Genomic DNA, 15,263 nt, shown 5'->3' with positions numbered 1-15,263 from the left:
TTACAGTTGAACCTTGATTTTACAATATTTTACGTTAACCTCGATTTTACGATGGCATTCCTTTCTCGCTACGGAAATACAGCGAAATGTATCAGAAATTACCTCGATCTAATGATATTGGATATACAACGATATTCTCGATTTTACGATGCAAGTCTGTTCCTCCAAACGTAATTTTTAACCTCGATTTTACGATACATTTTCTTTCTCCCGAGGCATATCGTAAAATCAAGGCTCCACTGTTCCCGTCTCTGGTTAAGTAGAAGCATAATCATGTTTACCGCTCTTCGCCTTTACGGAGGAATTTTTCAGCTGGCGCTGATGAGTGGTGTCTCGTGATGGAGGGGGAGAGCCGGGTAAAGTGGATGGCAGGTGGTAAAATGGGCCAATCACGCCGCCATTTTATGCTCCCGCTCAATGCCGAGTAATACAAGGTATATATTTTCATCGGCTAATTCAAGCGAGTAACCAAAATATTTTCAATCAAATATCATCAATAACGTATCAGACTTCATTCGCAGATTGTTATTTTAAAGTCCCTTGCAAACAAACCGTGGTATTTTCAATTATAAACAATAACAAAGAAGTGGTTTAACGACATTCTTTGAAGTTCAGGAGAGGTAGAGACAAATTATTTTCTTGTCTTTTAAGTACAACGTGAATGCGACTTACGACAAATGTACAAATTCACCAAAAATATAACAATCATTTAACGTCCCATTTAACAACCAATCTAACTTGTTCCGCCTTATGTGACTCATATAAACCATACTTAATTATTTTGATTCCTCCCTCATATATCTCAACCCCATCCCGACAGAGCGACTTTTAATTAAATTTCAGACTAGCGGGAAATTACATGATATTTTCAATTCCAAATGAGCAGGTATTTCGTATTATCTAAATGCTAAAGTTAACAGAATAAGAAAATTACTTGTAAACAATTTGAATTACTCTCTAAAAGATCAGTACAACCAAAAAGGCCAGCAGGCAACACTAAATATTATTCTATACAGAATATTTCTAAAAATGTTAATCAAGAGATTTTAGTTAGCTGTTCCCTGTCTTGCGGCTGCTAGAATGCTATTGGCTCCTTGCTTGATGAGGGACTGCGCAAGCGCATGCCCTAATTCCTCCCCAGCATGCACCGCGGGCCACATGTGCGCAGGGACCAGGATTGATGTGACGCCCATAGAGGGCTGGCCACTTCCCTTGTCACTCATCGGAGGGATGTCTTTGGTCATTGTCTCTTGTATGCACTCTGACCCGTCCAGGCTCAACACCGCACCAGTCAAAGTCAACTGGAGAAGAAAATAAATGTGAATAAGGAAACAAGAGCACGGGGCGGCGAAGGGGGTACAGGGGTAACTTAAGTAAAAAGAGAATAAAGGAAACAAGAGGAATGGGCGGCGAAGGGCAATGCAAGGGTAGCTGAAATAAAATGTGAATAAAGGAAACAAGAGAAATGGGAGGTATAGGGCGGTACAGGGGTCACTGAAGTTAAAAGAGAATAAAGAAACAAGAGAAATGGAAAAACAGCAAGGGGGTAAAAGAGTAGTTTGGAAAGGGAAGAAAAATGTGAACAAGGGCAAAGAGCATAGAGGAAAATACAAGAGAAAATGGGTAAGGGACAAGAAAAACTGTGAATAACGCAACAAAAGCAAAAAAACGTAAAAAAAATGAAATAACAACAGATCATAAACGCAAATAACAACAGATCATGAACGCAAATAACAACAGATCATAAACGCAAATAGCAACAGATCATAAACGCAAATAGCAACAGATCATAAACGCAAATAACAACAGATCATAAACGCAAATAACAACAGATCATGAACGCAAATAGCAACAGATCATAAACGCAAATAGTAACAGATCATGAACGCAAATAGTAACAGATCATAAACGCAAATAGCAACAGATCATAAACGCAAATAGCAACAGATCATAAACGCAAATAGCAACAGATCATAAATGCAAATAACAACAGATCATAAACGCAAATAACAACAGATCATGAACGCAAATAGCAACAGATCATGAACGCAAATAACATCAGATCATGAACGCAAATAGCAACAGATCATAAACGCAAATAACAACAGATCATAAACGCAAATAACAACAGATCATGAACGCAAATAGTAACAGATCATGAACGCAAATAACAACAGATCATGAACGCAAATAACAACAGATCATAAACGCAAATAACAACAGATCATGAACGCAAATAGCAACAGATCATAAACGCAAATAGCAACAGATCATGAACGCAAATAGCAACAGATCATAAACGCAAATAGCAACAGATCATAAACGCAAATAGCAACAGATCATAAACGCAAATAGCAACAGATCATAAACGCAAATAGCAACAGATCATAAACGCAAATAGCAACAGATCATAAACGCAAATAGCAACAGATCATGAACGCAAATAGTAACAGATCATGAACGCAAATAGCAACAGATCATGAACGCAAATAGTAACAGCAGATCATAAACGCAAATAACAACAGATCATAAACGCAAATAGCAACAGATCATAAACGCAAATAACAACAGATCATAAACGCAAATAACAACAGATCATAAACGCAAATAGCAACAGATCATAAACGCAAATAACAACAGATCATAAACGCAAATAGCAACAGATCATAAACGCAAATAACAACAGATCATGAACGCAAATAACAACAGATCATAAACGCAAATAGCAACAGATCATGAACGCAAATAGTAACAGATCATGAACGCAAATAGCAACAGATCATAAACGCAAATAGCAACAGATCATAAACGCAAATAACAACAGGTCATAAACGCAAATAACAACAGATCATAAACGCAAATAGCAACAGATCATAAACGCAAATAACAACAGATCATAAACGCAAATAGCAACAGATCATAAACGCAAATAACAACAGATCATAAACGCAAATAACAACAGATCATGAACGCAAATAACAACAGATCATAAACGCAAATAGCAACAGATCATGAACGCAAATAGCAACAGATCATAAACGCAAATAGCAACAGATCATAAACGCAAATAGCAACAGATCATAAACGCAAATAGCAACAGATCATAAACGCAAATAGCAACAGATCATAAACGCAAATAGCAACAGATCATAAACGCAAATAGCAACAGATCATGAACGCAAATAGTAACAGATCATGAACGCAAATAGCAACAGATCATGAACGCAAATAGTAACAGCAGATCATAAACGCAAATAACAACAGATCATAAACGCAAATAGCAACAGATCATAAACGCAAATAACAACAGATCATAAACGCAAATAACAACAGATCATAAACGCAAATAGCAACAGATCATAAACGCAAATAACAACAGATCATAAACGCAAATAGCAACAGATCATAAACGCAAATAACAACAGATCATGAACGCAAATAACAACAGATCATAAACGCAAATAGCAACAGATCATAAACGCAAATAACAACAGATCATAAACGCAAATAGCAACAGATCATAAACGCAAATAACAACAGATCATAAACGCAAATAGCAACAGATCATAAACGCAAATAACAACAGATCATAAACGCAAATAGCAACAGATCATAAACGCAAATAACAACAGATCATGAACGCAAATAACAACAGATCATAAACGCAAATAGCAACAGATCATGAACGCAAATAGTAACAGATCATGAACGCAAATAGCAACAGATCATAAACGCAAATAGCAACAGATCATAAACGCAAATAACAACAGGTCATAAACGCAAATAACAACAGATCATAAACGCAAATAGCAACAGATCATAAACGCAAATAACAACAGATCATAAACGCAAATAGCAACAGATCATAAACGCAAATAACAACAGATCATAAACGCAAATAACAACAGATCATGAACGCAAATAACAACAGATCATAAACGCAAATAGCAACAGATCATGAACGCAAATAGCAACAGATCATAAACGCAAATAGCAACAGATCATAAACGCAAATAGCAACAGATCATAAACGCAAATAGCAACAGATCATAAACGCAAATAGCAACAGATCATAAACGCAAATAGCAACAGATCATAAACGCAAATAGCAACAGATCATGAACGCAAATAGTAACAGATCATGAACGCAAATAGCAACAGATCATGAACGCAAATAGTAACAGCAGATCATAAACGCAAATAACAACAGATCATAAACGCAAATAGCAACAGATCATAAACGCAAATAACAACAGATCATAAACGCAAATAACAACAGATCATAAACGCAAATAGCAACAGATCATAAACGCAAATAACAACAGATCATAAACGCAAATAGCAACAGATCATAAACGCAAATAACAACAGATCATGAACGCAAATAACAACAGATCATAAACGCAAATAGCAACAGATCATGAACGCAAATAGTAACAGATCATGAACGCAAATAGCAACAGATCATAAACGCAAATAGCAACAGATCATAAACGCAAATAACAACAGGTCATAAACGCAAATAACAACAGATCATAAACGCAAATAGCAACAGATCATAAACGCAAATAACAACAGATCATAAACGCAAATAGCAACAGATCATAAACGCAAATAACAACAGATCATGAACGCAAATAACAACAGATCATGAACGCAAATAACAACAGATCATAAACGCAAATAGCAACAGATCATGAACGCAAATAGTAACAGATCATAAACGCAAATAACAACAGATCATGAACGCAAATAGCAACAGATAATAAACGCAAATAGTAACAGATCATAAACGCAAATAGTAACAGATCATAAATGCAAATAGCAACAGATCATGAACGCAAATAACAACAGATCATGAACGCAAATAGCAACAGATCATAAACGCAAATAGCAACAGATCATAAACGCAAATAACAACAGATCACGAACGCAAATAGTAACAGATCATAAACGCAAATAACAACAGATCATGAACGCAAATAGCAACAGATCGTAAACGCAAATAACTAGCCGTGCGTAAAAAAGATAAATAGATAATAAATTTAAAGAAAAAAGATGAGAAAGATGATAAAAGTGGAGGGGTGAACATAAAAGCAAAAAAAATAATAATAATAAATAAACAATCGAATTCCGTGTAGAAAATGGACAGACGTAGGTAAACAACCAAAATTGCGACACAACAAAAGAGCTTGGATTGCAAAGAATACTTACATAGCAACAGATACTTTGAGGAAGTAAGGAAGTAAGAAAAAAAGGAATGATTTTTTTAGGACATACAAGTAAATATTGATTGTAGAGTTATGAGTAGTATGTAGGGGATGATGGGGGCAATATATGCCACTATTTATCTGCGGTCTTTTGTTTTCTCTGACAGGTATAGGTTGAATATATTTTTCCCTATCTATTTTTTTATATTTATTTTTTTCATTTTTCATTTAGTCAAGATAATTTTAATAAATTCTAATAGTTGGTAGGGTATTGTTGTGAGGACTGGGGAGAGATGTGTGCTGTGTGGGTGTTTATGATCCAACCAAACCGTCCGGGGGGTGGCCAAAATATAAAGGCATCGAGAACAATGGCGACCAATCAGAGCGAGATGAGTAAAACCGGTTTATACAATATTGGGGGGAGGGGGTGGGTAGGGATTTATAGACAGGGGTAGGGTTGATAGAAATAAACTCTAATTCATAGTAGCAATATGATCAGCCCTCAAGGCCATAATTAGTATATTCTGGGTGTTAACCCTTGCGCAAACGTATCCGCTCCCCTAGCGCCCAGCTTTGCCTCCGCGTCTATTTGTGCACTGCTCTCATTGAGTGCCATATTAGGGAATCTTTTGGTCTTGCTCGCTGTTGTACTCGATCCAAACAAAAATTTACAGTCGCCTATCAATTTGCTTATTGCCAATCTTGTAATAGCGGGCCTAATTGTTGGCGCCATCGTCGAGCCAATGAGCATCTACTTTTTCATCCCGGGAGGCATGAAGCTCAGCCCTGTGACGCCACTGGAAACACAGGTTTGGAGAATTTGTTATTTCATCTCGTTTACGGAGTCAGTTTTGAGCATGGCGGCAATAACAATGGATCGGTTTATCGCTATCGCGTGTCCGCTGCGATATCGGGCAGAATTAAACCGCAAGAAAGTTCTCATAGTATCTCTGACGTTGTGGGCTGTCTCAGTTCCCTTTTTGTTTGTTTATCTAGCCGTTGGCTACATAAAGTTCCAATTCTTTTACGCGAATACTGCATTCCTGACGACTCTCGTCATTCTTCTTTTTACATTTTTTGTCAAGGTTTACAAAACAATGCGATGCCAAGTGAAAGAGTGCTATAAATACCACGATAGTTCAGCTGGGAATAAAGTTAAGAAGAACGCCTTGCGATGAGAGCGCAAAGTTACATAGATAATTGCGCGTAGATAATGGATAGACGCGCGCAAACAATCAGAATTATAACACACAAAGGAAGGCGCGTGTAGATAATGGATAGAAGCGCGCAAACAATCAGAATTATAACAAACAACGGGAAAGCGAGCGTAGATAATGGTTAAAAGCACGCAAACAATCAGAATTATAAGAAACCAAGGAAAGCGCGTGTAGATAATGGATAGAAGCGCGCAAACAATCAGAATTATAACACACAACGGAAAGCGAGCGTAGATAATGGAAAGACGCGCGTAAACAATCAGAATTATAGCACACAAAGAAAAGCGCTCGTAGATAATGGATAGACGCGTCCAAACAATCAGAATTATAAGACACAAAGGAAAGCGCGCGTAGGTAATGGAAAGACGCGCGTAAACAATCAGAATTATAAGACACAAAGGAAAGCGCGCGTAGATAATGGATAGATGCGAGTAAACAATCAGAATTATAGGACACAAAGGAAAGCGCGCGTAGATAATGGATAGACGCGTCCAAACAATCAGAATTATAAGACACAAAGAAAAGCGCGCGTAGGTAATGGAAAGACGCGCGTAAACAATCAGAATTATAAGACACAAAGGAAAGCGCGCGTAGATAATGGATAGATGCGCGTAAACAATCAGAATTATAGGACACAAAGGAAAGCTGCGTAGGTAATGGAAAGACGCGCGCAAACAATCAGAATTATAAGACACAAAGGAACGCGCGCGTAGATAATGGATAGATGCGCGTAAACAATCAGAATTATAAGACACAAAGGAAAGCGCGCGCAGATAATGGATACACGCGCCCAAACAATCAGAATTATAACACACAACGGAAAGCGCGCGTAGATAATGGATAGACGCGCGCAAACAATTAGAATGATAACACACAAAAGAAAGCGCGCGCAGATAATGGATAGACGCGCCCAAACAATCAGAATTATAACACACAACGGAAAGCGCGCGTAAATAACGGAGAAACGCGCCCAAACAATCAGAATTATAACACACAAAGGAAAGCGCCCGTAGATAATGGATAGACGCGCAAAAACAATCAGAATTATAACACACAACGGAAAGCGCGCGTAGATAATGGATAGACGCGCCCAAACAATCAGAATTATAAGACACAAAGGAAAGCGCGCGTAGATAATGGAGAAACGCGCCCAAACAATCAGAATTATAACACACAACGGAAAGCGCGCGTAGATAATGGAGAAACGCGCCCAAACAATCAGAATTATAACACACAACGGAAAGCGCGCGTAGATAATTGATAGACGCGCGTAAACAATCAGAATTATAAGACACAAAGGAAAGCGCTCGTAGATAATGGATAGACGCGCCCAAACAATCAAAATTATAACACACAACGGAAAGCGCGCGTAGATAATGGAGAAACGCGCCCAAACAATCAGAATGATAACACACAAAGGAAAGCGCGCGCAGATAATGGATAGACGCGCCAAACAATCAGAATTATAACACACAACGGAAAGCGCGCGTAAATAACGGAGAAACGCGCCCAAACAATCAGAATTATAACACACAAAGGAAAGCGAGCGTAGATAATGGTTAAAAGCGCGTAAACAATCAGAATTATAGCACATCAAGATAAGCGCTCGTAGATAATGGATAGACGCGTCCAAACAATCAGAATTACAACACACAACGGAAAGCGCGCGTAGATAATGGAGAAACGCGCGCAAACAATCAGAATTATAAAACACAAAGAAAAGCGCGAGTAGATAATAGATAGAAGCGCGTAAACAGTCAGAATTATAACACACAAAGAAAAGCGCGCGTAGAAAATGGATAGAAGCGCGTAAACAATCAGAATTGTAACACACAAAGGAAAGCGCGCGTAGATGATGGACAGAAACGTGTGAAAAATCAGAATTATAACACACAAAGGAAAAGCACTCGTAGATAATTGACAGACGCGAGTAAAAAATCAGAGTTATGTTTCGTGGAACCCGCAAACAATCAGAATTGTGACACACAAAGGAAAGCGCGCGTAGATAATGAATAGACAGTCAGAACTGTTTGTGGAACTAACCTGATCACCAATAAGCTCGGTGTGGACTCCAACAGGAACACTGCACCCTCCCTCCTAAAAACACAAGTTTATTTTTAGACGTGACTCTAAGTATAAACAAAAGAACAAGGGAACGAGTCCCCTAGGGCTTGTAAATATATATGTTGTAAATATATATTTACAACAATCGACCAAACAAAAACAAAGCACTGCTAAAAACAACGAAGCAAGGGGTTATGTCAAGGGACAAAATAAAATCCCTTGGCGATTAAAAAATTTAGATATGACAGGATATTGGTAGATCGATTTTGGGAACATCAAAAAGCATATTCAAAATCGCAATGCATTGGCAGATAATGGAATTGCTGTGGTTCAATTAATAAAACGGTGACACACCAAAGTATTTGTCGAGTTAGGTTGTGATCATGTACGTACCAGAGTTCTGAGGAAGGATCTCTCGGTTGCACAGCGTACAGTCGTGTTGAAGTCAAAAAGTTGAGAAATCAGCTCGAAGGTCTTCAAGTCAGACACGTTCAATTCAACTGCAAGGGCACCCTGTGGTAAATAACTAGGTGTACATTTCATGTACATATAATAATTGATAATGAAGGAAATAATTCGTTCAAAATTCAATATAAAGAAGCAAATCACATGCAGATAAATCAGGGGGGCAGCCACTCATCCTTCCGGCAGGCAAAAATACAATTACTAAAAATACAGGAGAAAATGTCTAATATGGGACTTTTTGGCCCCCCTCTAGTTAAAATTCCTGGCTAAGCCCCAGTAACTATTGATATTATGAAGGAATGCAAGAAATCATTTGAACCAAAATATAAAGGAAATTCTGTGTGCATCGTCATGGTTCTCTTGGATGTCCTCTTCTCCCCATATTTCTAGTAATGAACTCGTTTCACTTTTATCCCAAGTTCTTCACCGTTTGGTACTACCTCATCGAGGTATTTTAGTTAACCGAGGTTTAAACCAAGCTTAATTATGTTCATCTGCAGTGTGAATTTATACCTGGTTAAGCTCTGGTGTGAATGGGTTATAAGTTATTACCTGGCCAACCGCATATAAACACTCCTTAGGAGTCAACACCTACATAAAGAAAAAAGGAACAATTTGTTTCTATATTACTAGGAGACAAAATGCTGATTTCCATATGATTTTCTTTAAAGCAGTTATAAAGCAGACAATATATTTTTTCCCGAAATCAGAACAATAATATTTCGGAGAACTGGAACATGTAGCGTTGCATGTTTTGAACCCACGTCTCCCATCCCATCCCTCCCTCCATCCCCTCCCCCAGGCCCTATCGCCTATCTCTGACCCTTCACCATCATGTTATGGTCACCTGGTCTGTCCTCTCTTCCCACCCCATTCTGTCCAAACCAGCTTTAGCCAGCACAATGGCATCGTACTTGTCACCTTCATCCAGCTTTCTTAGCCGAGTGTTCAGATTTCCTCTCTTGTTGGGAAAGGAGTCAAGGATAACAGCGAAACAACATCCAATGCTCATATTACTTTACTTTGGTGACACTTTTTGTTCTCCATCACATATTTAATTTTCAAAAAATCACTTGTTTGATTGTGGTTACTTTGCATGTGGGTACAAAGGCAGTGATGGACATACAATAGGATACAATACTTTCAAATTTAAGATGAGGAAAGTTTCTTTTCAGCTGGGCCACTCGACGAAGAGAACTTGTCCCAATATTGCTGAAAAAGATTGCATTCGACCAGATGTCTCTGGCAAATATACAGGTTTGGCTGAAGGGGGGGGGAGAGGTGCAGTCATAGGTATTATATAGAAAAGCATAGCATCTGAAGATTCCTCAATAAGAAATGACCCACTTCTTGGTCCCTGTGTACTACACGCCTGGGTTATGGCTTTATTTTTTTACCTTTATCAGATTCAGAATTCTATAAAGAAAGTTAGAAAATGGCACCTTCCTCCTCAGGGAATACAAGGAATGGTTTAGGCAGAGCCTTACAGACAAATCTTTCTTGCTACAGTCATACTTAGAGATGATTTGTGGCTATCATCAGAAACTTATTGTAACTATAACTTTTAATAAAGAGGGTAAGAGAAAAAGTAAATAATTTATAATGGTATTTATGGACCAGGCTGGAGGGCTAGTCTCACCTTCCTTCAGGGAGGGAAGCCAAAGATGCACCTTTGTGCTTGGCGTGAAAAATGACGGCGTCACGGGGGTCATCACGACTGAAGAAATAATTAGCATATAACAGTTAAAATAATGACTTTCAGTGAACTTGTTTATTTAGAGTGCATGGTCTGGAGGAGTCCATAGTGTGAGAACAAAAAAAGGCATAAAAAAAGGCATCAAATTTGTTTTGAGCTGGCTCTATGTGAGTTTTAAAGAGCCAACAGCTACATGAGTCTGCCATGACTGTGCGACTCTAACTACAAGCAGGCAAACTCATCATGTGACTATGAATTTTAAAAAACAAACTAATGTGACACACTATCAGGACAAAATTGGTGGCCGCTAAAAATTTGTGAATCAAAATATCAAGATTTGAAATAAGCCGATAACTTCAAATATGCACCAGCCCCCCCCCCCCCCCCCCTTCCCAGTAATCATAAAAGGTATCAAAATGCCTGGGACTTCACGGTATGTCTTTTGTTTACCAGTAAATAGCTGCCAGACCCATGCCTTCAGGTAGAAGAGATGGCAGATCCTTAAGTGAGTGGACAAGGAAATCAACCCTAAGAAAAGAACACAAACAAGTTACTATAGTAATAATATGTCTATTAGAATATGTCTTTATTAAACCTAAAGATAAAATACATATATAAAAGTACAATTGTAATAAAATTAATTTAAAAAAGCTATATACTTTATATTATATACATCTAATATTTACACCACTACAACGTGTATTGAAATATCAATATCAACCTATTTATATAAGCATCTTAAATTGCTCTGTACAGGGCTTCTGGAATTACGCGCTTGTGCGGAAGCGCGTAATTTGGTTTTCTCCACGTAATCTGTGTAATCCACAAATTTCCACATTATCCCGGGTAATCTGGCTAAATTTTGAAAAACATTTAAGTACCCAGCTGATGTGTTCTTTTAGGGTTCTTACCTCTATTTCTTGTAAAAAAAGACATATATTTTCCGTAAGAGTGCGATTATTTGAACTTCTTTGCTAAACTGCGAAGACCTATGACTAATAATATAATACCTTTTTTAATTGGCTGGTGGCTAGGAGCCAATGAAAACTCGCCTAAGATATTTTTGCGCAAAAAACCTTTTTAAGTTATTTCGTGCTTTCCTTCGGTACAAAATGTAGTTTGGGCGTAACAGTGGATATTCCGTGTAATTTAGCACGTAATTTAGCAAAGAATCCCGCAGAATTTTGTTTTTTAAAGAAAAATGTATTGCAAAATCCAGCGTAATTTAGCGCGTAATGATTGATTTTCCGCGTAATTTAGCGCATAATTTAGCAAAGAATCCCGCATATTTTTTAGTTTTTTTTTCGCTTAATTCCAGAAGCCCTGTCTGTATTTACCCAAGGGTGATAAAAGGATGCTTTCCATAACGAATACCTCATAGGTTTATATTTCAGCATTAAATCTTGTTTTGGTGGGCTATTGGCATAATTAGCTTTTCTTAAAATTTGAAGATACGAGAATTCTAGTTCCTGGTCACTGAAATCCTAGGAGGCATTAAATGGGGGAGGGGTTAGGGTGGGGTACCTATAGCTCAAGGGTTATATCAACACAAGCAGTACATCAGTTAACCACATACTTCCCAGCAGCTAGTGCAAGTTCTAGTTCTTTGGTAAATAAATTAGTTTCCCCGATCTGTAAAAAACAAACAAATATTATTATCAAGATAGTATTCAAGATACAAGGAAAAGAGCATCTAAATGGTGCAAACTAGAATGAAACTTCACCTTTGGTAAGGCTTTGTCCAACACTTCATCTCCTATGGTCTTCATTGATACTATGTACATATGCAGAAAAGTAGGAAATGAGATTTAGGATGATTATTCATGGTTTGCCAAGGAAAAGCAATTTACAGGCATCTCACATCTAGCAATTTGTTGAAAAAATCAAATACTTAAAAGATGAGCATGCATGCCCCTCCCTTCTGTCTTTTCACTAGTTACGCATTTTCTAAACCATTTGCTACATATTGCACAGGTAATGTTGGTTTAACGGGGGCAGAGACAACCAAATACTTGGTGTCAGCACAGATCGATCCAGGATTTTGGCAACCAACCAAGTCAATAATCAGCCCATGGATTTCTATTTTTTTTATTAGATTGGATATTATTATATTTTGAAAAACTCAAAGAATAGCTGGGCTGCCTACTCTGCTCCAATTTTCACTCTCTGCTCCTTCCCCCTTCTCTACAACTTCCCCCTTCTCTACAACTTCCCCCTTCTTTACAATTTCCCCCTTCTCTACAACTTCCCCCTCTCTACAACTTCCCCCTTCTCTACAACCTCCCTTCTCTTCCCCCTCTTTTGCCTCTCCCTCCTATTCTCTCTGGCAGGGGCGTACCAGGGGTGTACCCAGCCTATAGGCCAGCAGTCACTGGACTGCAAAACAATTTGGTGATCTTATTTGCATAACGAGGGGGGAAAATCAAATGTTTACTCATTCATTTTTATGTACGTAGTTTTATATGTATGATGAGGATAAAAACTATAATTTTCTTTATCATGGTAGTCTACAGATGATTTCCAAACATTGTTATGTCATTCAGTGCCATGCGACGACTGATTTCAGATGGAGGATGACAGAGAATCGTGTAATACTCTCAAAAGTCTGACGCATTGACGCCAATTTCAATCCCAAAAGCAGGAGCTATGAAATCTTCATGGGGATGCGGGATAAGGGGCCATACCCTCATTCAGCTTCTAAATGCTTTAACTGCAACTTGTTAAAACCCTGGGTACGCTCCTGTCTGGACCTACCTATGATATGACAACAAACTGCAAATCTTAGAGAAAGGGAAAGGGGTTATTCTGTACTCAAGCTATAGTTCTGTTTCCCCAAAATACAGCTTAGTTCACTTGACTGCAAGGCCAGGCTGCTCCCCCTACCCCCCCCCCCCCCCCCAATCTTGATCTTGCTTATGTACCCTACACATACCTGTCAACTCTCCTGCATTAGGCCGGAGTAGCAAGAATTTAGACCCCTTCTCCCTCTCTCCCACGTTGAGCACCAAATCTCCAGCTTTTTAGCGATTTTTATTGCTTCCGAAAAATTATTCTTTAAAAAATCAGCATTTTGCCTATTTTCTTTTAAGATATTCGAAACAATAATTTTCTTGCGTAGCACAATTTATCTAACACCCTCGTGAGTTCTATAAGTGGATCTGTTGGTGGAGCTTTCTATCCGGCAAACACCTGCATGGTTAAACCCACCCCTCCCCAAAAAAAATTCTCAAGCCTTGAGATTTTCGGCAGTTGACAGGTATGCCTACAATATGTTCTCAACAGGCTAACTATAGACAGAGCTCTGTATTCACTGAACACTGCTCACCTAGCTCGACTGAAAGTTCTGGCTGTAGCTTCTTGAGTTTGCAAACAATAAAGTTTGTCTGGATCATTGCAAGCTGTGAATAAAACATAAATTAAATAACCTACAACTCCATATTTTACAGGCCCAAGCCCATGGGGGATAAGGGAGTTGGGTTAAAGGTTTGGAAGACTATACCACTGACAGGAAAATCCGCTGAAATGACATAACATTGAGTATTAAATATGAACTCTCCTCTACCGAAACCAGAACCTTAATTTTACTAACATGCATTGTTAAATATATTTAGCTCAGCTATAATACATTGAGATTATGATTAAAAGCCCTAGCTCACGCCACGAGGCAAGATAATATCTCGGACCTCCGAATGGGGATTTCCAAATCATTACAATATCTTACAGTAACGATATCATGTGCGCAAGATCGCTTTGCGCCAAACCAAGACATGAACAAACCTGGCTATCCCTTGTGCCAACTTTTATAACTCTCGGGCTTTCACTACTCGAAGACATGTTGGAATCCTAAGATTTGGCCACGCCACTTTTATTCAGCTCTGGATAAGTAATTATTTCGGGGTCGCGCATGTGATCCGGTTCGTTTGATTCCCGCTGTTTCATGTATTCACCAGGCGTTACTCGTATGTAAGCGTGTTCCTGGTGCTATCGTGAAAGCGAGGCTCACTGGTCTCCGCCATCTTGGATTTGTCCACGTTCAGACGAAACAAAGGTTTGAGAGCTGTATTTCTCTCAAATTTACCACCATGGCATCAATTCTAAGAGCTTCAAGGCTTGCAGTAGCATCTCCAAGCACCTGTTCTATCGTTCTGAGGAGAAATATTGGCACAACGTACGCAGCCATGGCGAAAATGGATAAAAACGCAGATCCGATTCAGCGATTGTTTGTGGAAAAGTTGGAAGCGTATAAGCAGAAGAGCAAAGGTGGAAAACTGATAGATTCAACTCCTGAAATGGAATCAGAAATCGAGAAGGAAAGGGAGCAGATAAGGAAGAGATATGGTGGTCAAAATTTAGAAGAATTTCCTAAGTTTGACTTTGCTTCCAAGGCTTGACTGAAATGGCTCAAACTCCAGACATGACTTTGTAATGAGAATTTAAAACTGGGATTTTTCTTAAACAAAAGAAGGCAGACATCATATTTCAAGCTACAAGAAGAAGTGCTAACTACCGTGTGTTTTGATTGTAAGATACTGAAATAGCTGTTTCTCACCTCTGTAAGCTGTTAATCGCAAAGATGGTTTTCCTTTTCCATATTTTGGCAGTTTTATTCTT

General features: G+C 38.5%; 1 protein-coding gene across 1 annotated transcript; it reads right to left on the bottom strand.

The window, feature by feature from the left end:
* Window positions 1-587: 587 nt before the first annotated feature.
* On the bottom strand, window positions 588-14,599 carry LOC116609798 (porphobilinogen deaminase). Its single transcript, XM_032370573.2, has 12 exons — window positions 14,430-14,599; window positions 13,978-14,050; window positions 12,377-12,426; window positions 12,229-12,284; window positions 11,103-11,180; window positions 10,596-10,673; window positions 10,093-10,168; window positions 9,804-9,917; window positions 9,509-9,547; window positions 8,885-9,004; window positions 8,471-8,524; window positions 588-1,301 (listed from the first exon to the last, which is right to left on the bottom strand). Exons 1-12 carry the CDS (start codon window positions 14,484-14,486, stop codon window positions 1,047-1,049), a joined length of 1,050 nt encoding a protein of 349 aa, XP_032226464.1. The 5' UTR covers window positions 14,487-14,599; the 3' UTR covers window positions 588-1,046.
* Between the last annotated feature and the right edge of the window lie 664 nt (window positions 14,600-15,263).

Source organism: Nematostella vectensis, chromosome 9, assembly GCF_932526225.1.
Source record: "Nematostella vectensis chromosome 9, jaNemVect1.1, whole genome shotgun sequence".
NCBI classification, from domain to species: domain Eukaryota; kingdom Metazoa; phylum Cnidaria; class Anthozoa; order Actiniaria; family Edwardsiidae; genus Nematostella; species Nematostella vectensis.
The sequence above is the reverse complement of the archived record's forward strand: the minus strand, read 5'-3'. Positions and strand labels throughout refer to the sequence as shown.